Genomic DNA, 14,276 nt, shown 5'->3' on the forward strand with positions numbered 1-14,276 from the left:
CACACACACACACACACACACACGTACCTCCTCCCAATTATCAGCCTGTAGCTGTTTCCGCTGAATGGCGTAGCTGGTGATGGGACAGCTGCCAGTGTCTGTGGGGGGTAACCATGACACCATGGCAGAGTTGGCACCTAGTAGCACTGCGTTCACATCCAGGGGGGGTCCCGGGAGATCTGTAGGGGGTGTAGTTATGCACAAGTGTGCATGAACAACGTAAGACTATAGTGCACTCCGTATAACTAGAGTTCTAAATTTGACGATTTTCAGAAAAAGACCTTTCAAATGATGTCATCAAAGTTCATATTTGAGAGATACGTAAAAGTATTTGTCAATTAGGCCGTACCATGGATAATAAATAGCCCATGGTCCAATGGCGAAAAAATTAATGACAAATTAGGACCCCAACGAAATTTTGGATTTGATTACATCATTTGAAAGGTATTTTTCTAAGCTTTCAGAAAATCATAAAATTTTTGACGTTGGATCAACGGAATTCAAGTTATGGCAGCCTAAAAAATAAATGTGGATAAGTACAGTGGCTGTGACATAACATAATGTGAGGACTACTTATTGATTTACACAAGCTGAAAGATGTTCAACTCTACCCCCCTCTTGTAATCTCAGTATTTTGGTTTGAGGACTGTTTCAGCTGCCGTAACTCGAATTCCGTTGATCCGATTTCAACGATTTTATGTTTTTTTGAAAGCTTAGAAGACACCTTTCAAATGATGTCATCAAAATTCATAATTGAGAGACAAAAATTATTTGTCAATTTGGCCGTACCATGGATAATAGCCCATGGTTCAAGGCCGAAAAATGACAAATTAGGGCCCCAACGAAATTTTGGATTTGATTACATCATTTGAAAGGTATTTTTCTAAGCTTTCAGAAAACCATAACATTTTTGACATTGGATGAACGGAATTCAAGTTATGGCTGTTGAAAGATGTTCTATTCGATTCTGAGGAGACTATAAACTGCAATTATATAGTAACTAACGTTAGTTACTATCTGTACTCTATACACAATTATATCTCACCTAGGACCGTCAGGTGACATTCTTGAGCTATGGAACCTGAGCCGTTGAGGGCGGTACAAGACCACACCCCCTCATCCTCACGCCGCACACCCGTCAGGGTCACAAGAGTCACACCCCCACGCGTTGTGAGGCTGTGATGACGTGATGATTTCACCTCGACATCTTCGTGATCCCAAATCACTGTTGGCTCAGGGTTACCGGCAACAGAGTACGATATAGTGACCTTTGACCCTACGCAGGCCTGTAGTTTGGTGGGGCCATCCCATAAATGAGGAGGAGCTGAAAATAAATCAAATAAGATCACTAAAAACAATTTAGAACGATAATAATTAGTTATTATAAGAATGCAGTAATTATTTCGTACCTTCGTTTTTCGCCATTTCCTCAAAGTCTGGGGGGGCGGGGCTAAGACAGATGGTGGAGCGAGGGCCAAACACTATCGTGTCGTCAATGGCAACAGACATTGTCTACAGGAGGGGGTACAATGATACTAACTTGGACAACATTAATTACAGGAGACAACCTTACATTAGGTTTAGAATACAAGGTTAATCAATTGTGAATGACACTGTACCAACTTTGGTTGCGTTTCTAACTATTGTGAATGACATGTAAAGTATGGGAAGTTGCATGCTCACTCTTTGCGTGTCTTTAGATTGCAAGGTGAAAATTCGTATTTGAAAGAATGGCGATACACGTGTGCTATAGTACACGTGTATCGCCATTCTTGTCAGTGGGTGTGGTTACTTACGACCCATTTCCTGCGAGCGTTGAAAGTTTTGAGCCCGGATACATCGAGTCTTGCCATTGGCCAGGGGGAGGTGCTCCTGTCCTTGTCCTTCAGAGTACGCAGGGTTCGTATCCAAGGATGATCACACGCCTTCCTAGCTGTCATACGGTACCTGGGGGGGGGGCATGTGGAGGGTGAGGGGGCGGAGGCATGTGGGGGTTAGAATTATATAACATATAAATAGCGATTTGGTAAATTTTACTGAAAATCGCCAAACTAAAGTATTCCGGTGGACACAATGTCATTGCTGTAGTAGCCACGCCTGAGACGCTAAATAAAAAATATATCAAATGGCGCGTTTGCCAAATATAATACCTGGCGAATTTTCCTGTTATATAGGATAACAGGAAATCATTATTCTGTTAGCTACACACAGACAACTTCAGTTGATGTACGTATATACGCTATCGTTGTCACGGTAACTCACTCTGGTGTTTTCTGTAGCAGTGCTGATATGAAATCCTTAGCCTCTTGTGAGACCTGATCAAACTGTGAGGGGTAGAAGCTGTAGCGGGCCTCCTTGATGCGCTCCACAATGGCCTGGATGTTCTCACCAAAGAATGGAGATATCCCGCTGAGTCTAGGGGGTGGGGCAAGGGGTGTGGTTAATATATAATCACAGATGTGCCCACACTGGTTGGTACTAACCACTTCTTAGTTTACTACAATCATGATGGAGGCTATAATAAAAAAAAGGGGAAATTTGTAAGGTGAGAGTTGATAATGAAATTGACAATTTTGGGGCAGATTCCTGTATAAATTATACATGTACTATAGCGTGGTTACCATAGCAATGCTAGCATACTCACAGAACATAAGCTAGGGCGCCCACGCTCCACATGTCAGCACTCAGAGTAGGCAGCTCCTGGTTCAAGATCTCCGGGGCTGGAGCAACAAACACATGATCATTATCATTATAATTTGTGATATCTAATTATATTCAGCATGGCAGCAGGCCTTGTGTATCTTGTGTATTCTGCAATTTAGCAAGCTATCTTCGGGAGGTCATAACTTCACTGAAAACCAATCAATATCAAAACTAAGAGATGCATTCTGTAGCTCTAGATGTCTACCAATGTCAATATCAAACAGCTAATAACCAGACACAGAGTGGTGGATTGATGATACGAGAACACACACTCACCTGTAAACTCAACAGAGGAGGTGTACAGAGGTGAAAGGTCAGAGGTCATCTCCTTGGCGCTCCCAAAGTCTATCAGTTTGAGCGTATCCCCTGACAACAGGATATTCTCTGGGCGTATGTCAAGATGAGCTATACTCAGAGAATGGAGAGTGTCCACAGCACTGAGTAGCTGGCCCAGGTAACCAACGGTTACAGCCTCCGTCAGGTTATTGTCTGCTATTATCCTCTCAATTAGTTCACCGTCCGGAACTCTGTGGAGTGTGTGTGTGTGTGTGTGTGTGGTGTGTGTGTGTGTGGTGTGTGTGGGAGGTGTGTGTGTGGAGTGGGCGGTGTGTGTGTCTAACTCACATCTCAGTGACAATGACCAAGTTTCTCCCTATCTCAAAAGCATCACAGAACTCTAGCAGATTAGGGGACTTCCCCTTTATCTTCTTCAATAGCTCCACTTCTTTACGAATAGTTCCCTTTCGTTTGCTACGCAGTCTCACATATTTAGCCGCTAGCTCTGTGCCGTTACGCTTGTGAACACAGCGATGTACAATACCATATTGGCCTCTGGAGGGGTTAAGATTATCATAGCGAAGGTATAGTACAGTCTTGACTTAGATTATACTGATAATCACATTGACTTAGATTACTGAGAGATTACTGACCTGCCCAGTTCGTCTGCCATGACATCATAGACATTACTGATGGAGCCACGCCTACTTTGCTGAGACTGATCGTCCAGACCAAGCTCATCAAACAAACCATCAGTAGAGTCTGAAAAATTAATAAGGTATCTGATTTGGTAAAAATGTGGAAATTGACTGCAAGCAAATCAAGAACACACCATATTATAGAGCTAGGACAGAACTACAGAATGAATCTTTTAGTTTGGTAGTTGGTTATTCTACACTCAAGTTATGGGCCATCAAAGATAGCTATCAAAGATAGCTATCAAAACATGCTAATTTCGGTGAAAACATAAAGGCTGTGCTTTGTCTTCCAAAATGAACAAGTTGGGCCCGAAACAAATCACTACATCATCTTGTAGCTCTATCAAAGAGCTACTAAATGCACATTTTAGTTCTGAAATTGGACGATCCCAACTGCTGTAGTTATGAGCAGTCAAGTATATAATTATAATTACACAGTGGTAGTTCTCACCGATGGACGTATTGATAGTGATGGCTGGTACGTGGCCTCGTCTGAAGCTTTGCCAACGACCTTTGACCCCCATCACAACCTTTGTACCTTCCGAGGGTGGGCTGGCACCGTAATCATTGATAGCAGTCACTCTGAAATGATAGGATGTGTTGGGCAGGAGATTCTTGACCATGAAGTAAACACGAGGTTGCTGTATAATAGGTTGCCATTCCTCGAACCCTTCCTGAAGCATCTCCACCTGTGGGGGGTGGTGGAGTGGGTGTGGTCAATAATAGACCCCCCACATACGTAGTATAGCGTACCTGGTAGGAGTGTATGAGAGCCTTGCCGTCGTTGTCAGGGGCAACCCACTTGAGTTTAACGGAGCTGCTCGTGATCTTGGAGGCCGTTGGTTTCTGGAGTTGACTAGGAGGGCCTGCACACACCAAAAACAAAAATTTCTTATTAATAATAATTTTCATAATTGTATACGTACACTTCATTTAATCAAAATAGTAAGTAAACCAAAAGTATTTTAATATCAATTAAGAGCCCTTGGAAAAATTACAAGACTTAAGTAATATTGAGATTAACCCTCAAGTTTAACCCCTTTACCGTGAATGTTGAGGCACATATCGGCCGAGTCAGATCCCTGAGAGTTGGTGATGTAACAAGAATACGCCCCCTCATCCTCATAATCCAGCCGTGTGATCTCTAGTACACTCGAGGTGGAGCACGATGTGATCTTCCATCTCTCACCCTCCAAGGACAATAACTCATAATCTTTACGCCAGATAATGGACGGGATGGGGTAGCCGTTGAATGCACAGCTGATGGTTGCCGTGGTTCCCATGAGGAGGTCCATGTCCGAGGGACGCATTGTAAACTTGGGAATAGCTGAAGATATTGGAATAAATAACGCGTTCATTAGTTGACCCAACCATGGCGATATCTATTATATGTACCGGCTCTGTAACTAGAGTTTTGATGGTGTCCAAATACAACAATTAATTTTTATGATTTTGTAGAAGAAGCTCTTTCAGATGGTATCCTCAAATCCCAAATTTGGAAAACCGGTAATAATTTCCAAAATAACATGGCCCAAAATAGATGTTGGTTAGATATTTTGACGAACCTTCCATTTTAAGGCCCTTGACGGAATCCTTCTTGCGTAGATAGCTAGCGAGTATCTTCCCCTCTGAGGGCGGATCCTCCGTCGTCCTCACACGTAGCACACCCCCACTCTCCACACTCACGAGGCGGACGATATCGCCGGGGTCAAGGGTCACATCATCACCACCCTCCATCACTATACACTCCATCACAACGTACTCTGTATCCACAGGTTCCTGTAGCAAGTCATGTGACGAGTCATGTGATACGTACAGGTACTAATGGAACTACATGTAGTATAAATATAGCGCACAATTATCGAAGGGCTTAAGTTTTACTGTTTTCGCAATACTACACAATAGTCATGTACCTGTTGCTCTGGTGATCCTGATCTCCGCCCACTACTGGAGCTGGGTCGACTTATGAAACTCTTTCTTTTGGTTGACTCTCTCTTGGACAACACGGAGCGCCTCATGAACGTGGGCGTGCGTGACAGGTGCTCCCCGGGCTCTGACGCAGACCGCCCCCTCATAAAACCAGTGTTATTCTGTTTGGCCAATCGGATTAGCTCGTTGGCCCGGGCCAGCCACATGTCTCTAATAGATGTTTTAGGAGCTCGTAGAATGAACTTTGTACCCGTGACCATGTCGTATGTGATGATGTTGAGACGACCTGGGTCCATGTCCTGAGTCATGCTGATATCTCGTAGCTGTAGGGGATAATGTGTGATATACCAAAAGGACTTAATATAACGAGAGGGGGAGGCGGGCAGGGGGGTAGAGTGAACATCTTTCAATGGCCATAGCTTGAGTATCGCTGATCCAATGTCAAAATTTTATGTTTTTCTGAAAGCTTAGAAAGACAAATGTCAATCCCAAATTTTGTTGGGGCTCAATTTGTCATTTTTTTCGGCCTTGGACCATGGGCTATTATTATCCATGGTACGGCCAAATTGACAAATGCTTTTATCTCTCGAATATCAACTTTGATGGTACAATTTGAAAAGTCTCTTTCTAAGCTTTCAGAAAAACATAACATTTTTGATTTTCGATCCACAGAATTTAAGTTATTGCAGCTGAAAGATTCCCAAAATCGTTAATTAAACGGAGGGGGGGGGGGGTGTGTCTTTCAACAGCCATAACTTCTGTACAGTTGATCCGATGTCAAAATTTTAATGATTTTCTGAAAGCTTAGAAAATTACCTTTCAAACGATGTGATTCAATCCATAATTTCATGGGGGCCCTAATTTGTCATTTTTCGGCCTTGGACCATGGGCTATAATCCATGGTATCGCCAAATTGGCAAATACTTTTAACTCTCGAATATCAACTTTGACGGTACCATTTGAAAGGTCTCTTTCTAAGCTTTCAGAAAAACATCAAATCGTTGAAATTGGGTGCACGGAATTTAAGTTATGGTAGTTGAAAGAGTCCCCGAACCATTGATTTAACGCCATAACATTAGTAACAATACTGTAATAGTGACACTGGACATGTAGCTATTGGTTGTTAGAACTGACCATGAGTTGTTCCTTGACGACGTAGCTCTCCTTGTCGCTGTTGTCATGGCGACGCTTGGTGTGGATGAGTGCACGCTCAAACAGGAAAATCCTCCGCTCTTTATACAATTGTTTGTGACCCTCCTGACTTCCGAACAAATCCTGAGAAGGGGCGTGGGAAAGTAAATAACCACACCCACATATGCTGATGAGGGCCACACCCCTTAGTTACGAGGACACGCCCCCTAGTTACCTGCATAACGAGGTCCCCTAGCTCTGTGCTGCTCACGCGATCGTTGAGCATGTTGAGATGTATAGCATTGTTAGCCAGAGTTGAGACTCCTCGTGATACCTCCAGTGCAGACAGTATACCGCCACCCTCCAGAGCAGCTCGGACACTGGGGGGGGGGGCAAGGGGGAGGGGTTAGGGGGAAGTACTGTGTTGAATACATCAAAATTGGACAATCTAAACACAAATTACGGGCTCTGGAAGATAGCATGGAGTTCTGATGGTACAAATTCAATGATTTTCCGATTTTCTGAAAGCTTAGAAAGACAAATGATACTGGTGTCATCAAAGTTCATAATTATATGAGAGATAAAAGTATTTGTCAATTTGGCGATACCATGATGGTCCAATGGCGAAAAATAACAAATTAGGGGCCCAACAAAATTTGGGATTTGATTACATCATATGAAAGGTCTCTTTCTAAGCTTTCAGAAAATTATAAAATGTTTGACATTGGATCAACGGGATTCAAGTTATGGCCGTTCAAAGATGCTCTATTTAACGCTATTGAAAGTACTCACCTGTACTTGTGGAAGTCGTGCAGGAGGAGTGTGTATTTGGTGATCCTCTGTACTGGGAGGATGAGGTAGTCAGGTAGCTTGAGGCGGTCTCGTAGTTGACCACGCCTCTCCTCGAAATAGTGGGCGTGGTCATGATACACGGAGTCTGACGAGGCCTTGTTCCGACAGTAGGTGACGTACATACGCAGCTGCTGCTCACATGAGACAAATAAATCTCCTAATTTGAGGGGATTGATTTCGCAGGCTTGTAGCTCCGGGAGAAAGTGGCTGTGTGGGCGTGTGTGTGTGAGGTGTGTGGTGGGTGGGTGGAAGACCTAGCATATTTTGGTAATAATTGTAATTAGTTGATAATCAGTAGCTTGTTAGACGATCTCGTGCTAACAATGCTAAAGAGTAAATGAATGCTGACAGCTACTCAGTATACGCAGCATTACTGGAAACCATGGACTCATAACATACAACATTCCATGTAATCAAGAAGTCTGTACATCACATAATTACTTAAAGAGCACGGCTTAAAAGTTGTGTAATTTAAGCATTCTGTTTCTATAGCTATCACACCATTAATTATACACGTAGAGATTGGTAACCTTGCACAGATACAACATAATGGTAAATAAGCATTCTGTAGCTCTAAAGGAAACCGTATTTTAGATAACAACAAGATTACTTGAAGGGCAAATGTGCTCGAGAAACAAAGCCTCTATACCGTTACTACATGTATACCATTGTGATTGCCATAGCAACACTACATGTATACCATTGTGATTGCCATAGCAACACTCACTCTCTATGGAAGGTGAGGATGTCAGCCAGGTTGCCAAACAGAGTGTCCATTGTAACGGCACTAGGAGCACCCCCCTCCACACCCACACCAGAGTAGTGCTGCAGTGTGATATGTGATGACACAAGCAAGCAACACACTGAACATATAACTAGATATTGCACATAATATCAATTAATTCATCTATCGACGTATTAAATAAAACTGCCACAAACTTTTAGCAATAAATCCGTTTCTCGACCCACATAATACACACCTCACACACCACACACGCCCACGTACCTCTAGACAATAATTCAGCTTCTCCACATAGTCTCTCTCTGAGTTGGCCAGCTCTGACAGAACAAACCTGTGCACATGATATTACGTATAATCATATGACCTGGATCACATGACCTAGTTACGTACCTTCGTCTCTCCTTAGCCTCTGTCCGAGCCTCGTTGCTAGTGGCAACCATAACTCCCTCTGGGGATAGCGCCACTGGCGACCTTTCCAACCCCTCAGAGGGAGTATCACTATCAGAGGAGCTAGAGTGCTGATGGAACCGTGGTGGTAATAACGAGGGGTTCGCTGCACGGAGGGGTTAAACAGAATATTTAGTTTGGCCCCGGAAGTTCTACACGGAAAATGCTAACTTTTAGCTGGTTGAAGCTTATCAGCTCTACAGCATATAGCATTTTTAACAAGGAATCTGATTATGGTATAATTATGAATTTCAGTTTTCAGTGAAGTATTTACTGATGACGTATAACATTATGAGGCAAATTTATAAGACAATGTTTACCGTATCCTTTGCTGTTGTGTGGCTTCAGATAGGTCATCGGCACCCAGCCCTCCTCGAGTGGGCGTGTGGAGGGTCGCACGAGACACCACTCGTTGCGTGAGATATCCAACACCTCGAGCAGTTCCCCTTCCCCCACAGAGAGCATGCCCCCCTCTGTTGCTTTGTAGTCCGCTAGGACCACCCACAGAGGGGCGGAGTTTGGAATCTGTGGGGGCGGCAACATCAGGGGGTCCTACGTACACACACTACATGTTTAATAATTATAGAAAAAAGGCCATAATTTAGAATCCATATGTATACTCACGTTTGCTCCTACATGTGCGATTGGTAGACTTCTCCGAGACATTAGGTTTGGAGAGGGTGTGGTCAGTTGTGGAGGGGGTGTGATGATATTCAAAGGGTGTGTGGTCAGTGTCGGCTTGAGCTCTTCCTCCTCTTCGAATGCACTCGTCACTGTTGCTAGGGACCCACCGGCCTCGACAACCGAGTCCTCTCGTATATCTGGTAGGGAAACAGACATGACGCGTTTAGAGTGTCGTCGCCGTAGCGATAGGACCCGGCCCAGAGGAGACTTGACTCTCAACATGACTATAGCTATTATAATATACTCAGCAGATAATAAAGAACTTGAGCAAACTATAGTTCAAAGATATAGGTAGCTGAATATTCTATGGCTGAGCATATATAAGTTATATATTTTATTGCACAAACAGCTCAAGCTAGACTGTGTACTCTAGTACAGCACTACTGTGGCTATAGCTAGCTATGCAATCTTAGCACCATGGCTAGAGGAGTGAAGTGGAGGCTATTAACAGTTTCTACTGGCTGGTGGTGGTTGCCATCTCCAGTCAGCCTGCCTAGGTGTGATGAGTGCTAACCACATGGACACAGCCAGCCTAGTGGTGATAGGAGTGCTAATAGCAAGGCCATTGCAGCCAGGAATGTTAACAGCAAGCAAGGGCTGCTTCTAGCAAGGCCATTGCAGCCAGGAATGTTAATAGCAAGCAAGGGCTGCTTCTAGCAAGGCCATTGCAGCCAGGAATGTTAACAGCAAGCAAGGGCTGCTTCTAGCAAGGCCATTGCAGCCAGGAATGTTAACAGCAAGCAAGGGCTGCTTCTAGCAAGACCATTGCAGCCAGGAATGTTAACAGCAAGCAAGGGCTGCTTCTAGAGAGTGGCAATAGCTAAAATATGTAACACAACAACCACACATTGAGAGCTAGGGTTAGGGACAACCACACATTGAGAGCTAGGGTTAGGGACAACCACACATTGAGAGCTAGGGTTAGGGACAACCACACATTGAGAGCTAGGGTTAGGGACAAGCACACATTGAGAGCTAGGGTTAGGGGCAACCACACATTGAGAGCTAGGGTTAGGGACAAGCACACATTGAGAGCTAGGGTTAGGGACAACCACACATTGAGAGCTAGGGTTAGGGTTGTTCAGGAGCATTACACTGCAAATATCATAACTATAGTCTCACAAAAACATAAATTGCTACATACCGATTGGCTGGGGAAGAAATAGAAAGTATAAGAATATTAATTAATGGAGTCTCAATTATACAAGGCTGGCTTATTCAATTGCAATGCAAATAACTGTATAGAATAATTATATAAAACAACTTACTTTCGTCAGGCTTGAGCTGGTGTCGTGGTGCCCAACCCTCCACTGCCCTCTCCCCGCCCACGGTACGGACGAGCCACCAGTCGTCACGGCAACTATCCACCACGGTCACTGACTGATCTTGTACGAGGGATACTTGTCCCGGCAATTGTGCACATATCTCCGTCATGGCAACGTAGGGATGACTAATACTGAACATCTACAGAGGAGGAAGATTGCTTATGCTAGAGCACTAACATTAATGCAAACCATGGCTACTAGCTAACACATACAACACTTTTCATCTCTGTATACTTCACTTGGTATGAATATGTCATCAGAGACAATAATAAAGTCAACCTACACTGTACGCTAGTTCTACACACTTGATATTTATATGCTTTATTTCAAGTAAAGTGAAAAGGCCGGGTTGTACTGTAGGCAATATACACTAAGAGATGTGACCTACGTAATATCATAATAATACGTATTTTGTATATACTGACTGGCTACTACACGCACCCCTTGTAGTTGTGCGTTGGAAGGCCCCTCCCCCTCAAGGAAAGAGGCGGTGTAGAGTTCCCGACGATTGACCTCTTCGGAGCTCCGCCCCATTAGAGCCGCTAGCTCTCCATTCTCGTCCTCGAAGGGTTCAGGGGGTGGGGACGAGGGGTCAGTTAGTGTGAACTGCCCGAGGTAGCAGGCTGGTACCCATCCTTCCCGTCCTGACTCGCTGGAGAATACCAACCACCAATCAGATCGCGAGCTGTCCAGTACCTGTAGGGAGGTCGTATAATTATGTCCATATATAATTTATATATTCTGTATGGTGGAAATTTTTGTATTGTAGAGAATCGTTTGAAAATTAAAAATGCTAAATTATAAAATTCTACGATACCATTCTGAGCTGTACAAATATTTAGAAAATAAAAAATATTTAAAAATTAAACTTGTACAAAAATTGGCATCGGTATATATAATGATTGGCACACTATGGCAATATATAACCATGTAGTCACATGACCTACGTACCTCCACACATTGTCCAGCTGTGAGGGATATGCTACTGTCTTCCACAGCCTCAAAGTCAGCGATGGCCACGTACACGAGTACAGGGTCAAACTCTTCCACTGAGCCGGGGGTGGGGTCCTGGGTCAGGATACTTAGTCAGTAAACTACTAGTATACTAGTCAGGATATTTGTCAGTAAATTGGAAGAGATTATTGGGCAATTATTATAATTTGAACAGCTATAACTTCAGTTCTGGTGACCAATTTCAATGATTTTGTGGTTTTCTGAAAGCTTAAAAGAAGCTCTCTCAGTTGGTGCGTTCAAATCAAATATCCTTTTTGGACCCACTTTTGAAAAAATACCGTGGCCCATGGTCATTTGCCGAAAATGAGAAATTTGGTCTCATGTTGCAAATTTGTGAGTTAAATATACCATTTTAAAGAGCTCCTTTTAAGCTTTCAGAAAATCAGAAAATCTCAACACAAGTTACGACCGTTTAAAGATGCTACACTAGACACATTACTACAGATCTGATGAAGTGCTTACATTTCTGTATTGGACTGTGGCCTCTCGTAGTTTACTAAGCTCCTCTCTGGCTTTACGCCTCTTATCAGTGGGCGGGGCCTGGGGAAGGGGGTGAAGCCAGTGTAGTACATACATGTCATGTGATCTCATACATACATACACACACACACAGAAATCTTTTAAAAATAAAATCACAAATCACTTACGGGTGGTCCTAGCTCAGGGTACGAAAGGGTGACCTCTGGCAGGTGCATAGGGTTGTAACCAAGGAAACGCTGGTTGGACTTGGGCGTAACAGGACTGAAAGTGCTGGGTAGACTTCGTATGGATGACGTCAAATCTTCTCCTTGTCTGTAATCCCATAACTTCCGATGCTCTATCATAGGAGACAAGTGGGGCCCTTGGTCGTGGTAAGGGGGCGTGGCACGGTCACTTGGAGTAGGCGTGGCATGATCACTTAGAGTGGGCGTGGCAATCGTGAGGTTGAGAATGGGAGGTTTGGAACGCTTCGTAACCATTGGTGAAGATTGTGCTGAGTCTGCATTTTTGGGAGAAGTAGGACTTTCCCCTTGCTGGTTGCCATGGTTATGCGGTACTATAGTAATTGAACCGGAGATGTTTTGACCGGTAGATTGTGAGGGGGTGTGGTCTAATGATCGCTCTAATTCAAGCGATTCTGTTGGTTCGATGGAATTATTGACCTCTTGACCTCTTCCGGCTTCACACACATCATGTGATATGTCATGTGACAGGTCATGTGACACTGGCGGAGGAACGAATGGTGCTGACATCGATACTATAATCTCATCTGAAAAAATGTAATTAATGTTAGTACACATACAGTAGGGAGTTTCCCTATTCACCTTTAGTAGCCAATCGCAAACAAGACGAAGGCAGAAATCCCTCCATTTCTAGCTCTCCGTGTTGCCTAGCAACAGTGAGGACCATCCAGGTGGCACGGCGAGAGTTATCCAGCACCTCGACCAACTGCCCCCGCTCCACAGAGAGGAAGCCATCACGCTCTGAGGTGTGTGGCTCTACCACTAGATACAGCTCATCTTCCTATGGGGGGGAGGGGGGGGGGGAGGTAATCTTGAGGGGGGGATCTAGCTCTAGTTGGCATGGTAAAGTTCCGTATTACTAGAATGTTTTGCGAGTATCTACCATGATGAACATTATTTGTCGTTTATAGTACAAGGAAGTTTTTGCGTGATTTAGAAGCCCAAAGGGACAATATTCGTTACTATTCTAGTAACTATGATAGCTGACCTGTACTGGTAGGAACTGGCCTCGTGCTGACAGTGACCCCAGTTGTACCCCGGCCACACCCCCTCCAGAGGATGAGCTGATCTGAGACTGTCTTGACACGGCATCGCTATAGATAAACAGACACAGTAATAGCAGGTAATTTTCGCTGTTGCAAATGTTCGTATGAATTAAATATTTCATATTCTAGATCAGGATAGTGACGTTGAACCTATTGCAGTAGAATAATAATAATTTTCTAGTTAAAATTTTTGGACTCTAAAATTTCCACCATACGAAAATAATCCGCTAATACGGTAGTTCATGATAATAATATAAAAAAGAAAAAAAACTACTCAATTTACTGGAAAGAAAATATCTCATCTAAAACTGCCCCAATGTGTGTACATTAACTTACTCGTGTTGCGATGGTTTGGCCACACCCATTTCCTGTATATCAATGAACGCCTCTCTCTTGTGACTGACATCACGGACTGACTGTGTTCTGACCACACCCTCTCCCGTGGGCGGCTTCCTATGTTAGTAAACTTGCTCAGTAATGTTACTCAGTAAATTAGTCAGTATACATGTACCTCTTGGTCCTGCGTAGTGATCTGGTTCGCTTTAAGAAAGATTTTCCACGTTTTAGTGTTCCAATTCTCTCGTCTAGTGCTTGGGTCACATGATCAAGGGGGCGTGGCATGTTATCACCATGGAAACAGTACGGAAGAGGTGTATCTTCCTCACTAACAATCGTACCTGTGGCAGACGACACGATTGTCACATGAC

General features: G+C 43.7%; 1 protein-coding gene across 1 annotated transcript in view; it reads right to left on the reverse strand.

The window, feature by feature from the left end:
* The window catches only part of LOC135337344 (uncharacterized), a 33,964-nt gene that overhangs the window by 2,273 nt on the left and 17,415 nt on the right, over window positions 1-14,276 (reverse strand). Inside the window, exons 32-62 of the mRNA XM_064533272.1 lie at window positions 14,081-14,246; window positions 13,906-14,022; window positions 13,512-13,617; window positions 13,106-13,304; window positions 12,449-13,050; window positions 12,264-12,341; window positions 11,739-11,855; window positions 11,229-11,483; window positions 10,731-10,926; window positions 9,403-9,599; window positions 9,099-9,303; window positions 8,722-8,884; window positions 8,596-8,662; window positions 8,317-8,414; window positions 7,530-7,796; window positions 6,973-7,117; window positions 6,741-6,881; window positions 5,591-5,929; window positions 5,243-5,456; window positions 4,723-5,004; window positions 4,431-4,543; window positions 4,129-4,366; window positions 3,633-3,741; window positions 3,328-3,534; window positions 2,980-3,230; window positions 2,645-2,720; window positions 2,263-2,415; window positions 1,797-1,947; window positions 1,410-1,512; window positions 1,046-1,324; window positions 28-179 (exon numbers count right to left, since the gene is read on the reverse strand). Of these exons, the coding sequence (XP_064389342.1) occupies window positions 28-179; window positions 1,046-1,324; window positions 1,410-1,512; window positions 1,797-1,947; window positions 2,263-2,415; window positions 2,645-2,720; window positions 2,980-3,230; window positions 3,328-3,534; window positions 3,633-3,741; window positions 4,129-4,366; window positions 4,431-4,543; window positions 4,723-5,004; window positions 5,243-5,456; window positions 5,591-5,929; window positions 6,741-6,881; window positions 6,973-7,117; window positions 7,530-7,796; window positions 8,317-8,414; window positions 8,596-8,662; window positions 8,722-8,884; window positions 9,099-9,303; window positions 9,403-9,599; window positions 10,731-10,926; window positions 11,229-11,483; window positions 11,739-11,855; window positions 12,264-12,341; window positions 12,449-13,050; window positions 13,106-13,304; window positions 13,512-13,617; window positions 13,906-14,022; window positions 14,081-14,246 (5,786 nt within the window). The remainder of the gene's footprint in view (window positions 1-27; window positions 180-1,045; window positions 1,325-1,409; window positions 1,513-1,796; window positions 1,948-2,262; window positions 2,416-2,644; window positions 2,721-2,979; window positions 3,231-3,327; window positions 3,535-3,632; window positions 3,742-4,128; window positions 4,367-4,430; window positions 4,544-4,722; window positions 5,005-5,242; window positions 5,457-5,590; window positions 5,930-6,740; window positions 6,882-6,972; window positions 7,118-7,529; window positions 7,797-8,316; window positions 8,415-8,595; window positions 8,663-8,721; window positions 8,885-9,098; window positions 9,304-9,402; window positions 9,600-10,730; window positions 10,927-11,228; window positions 11,484-11,738; window positions 11,856-12,263; window positions 12,342-12,448; window positions 13,051-13,105; window positions 13,305-13,511; window positions 13,618-13,905; window positions 14,023-14,080; window positions 14,247-14,276) is intronic.

Source organism: Halichondria panicea, chromosome 6, assembly GCF_963675165.1.
Source record: "Halichondria panicea chromosome 6, odHalPani1.1, whole genome shotgun sequence".
Taxonomy (NCBI): domain Eukaryota; kingdom Metazoa; phylum Porifera; class Demospongiae; order Suberitida; family Halichondriidae; genus Halichondria; species Halichondria panicea.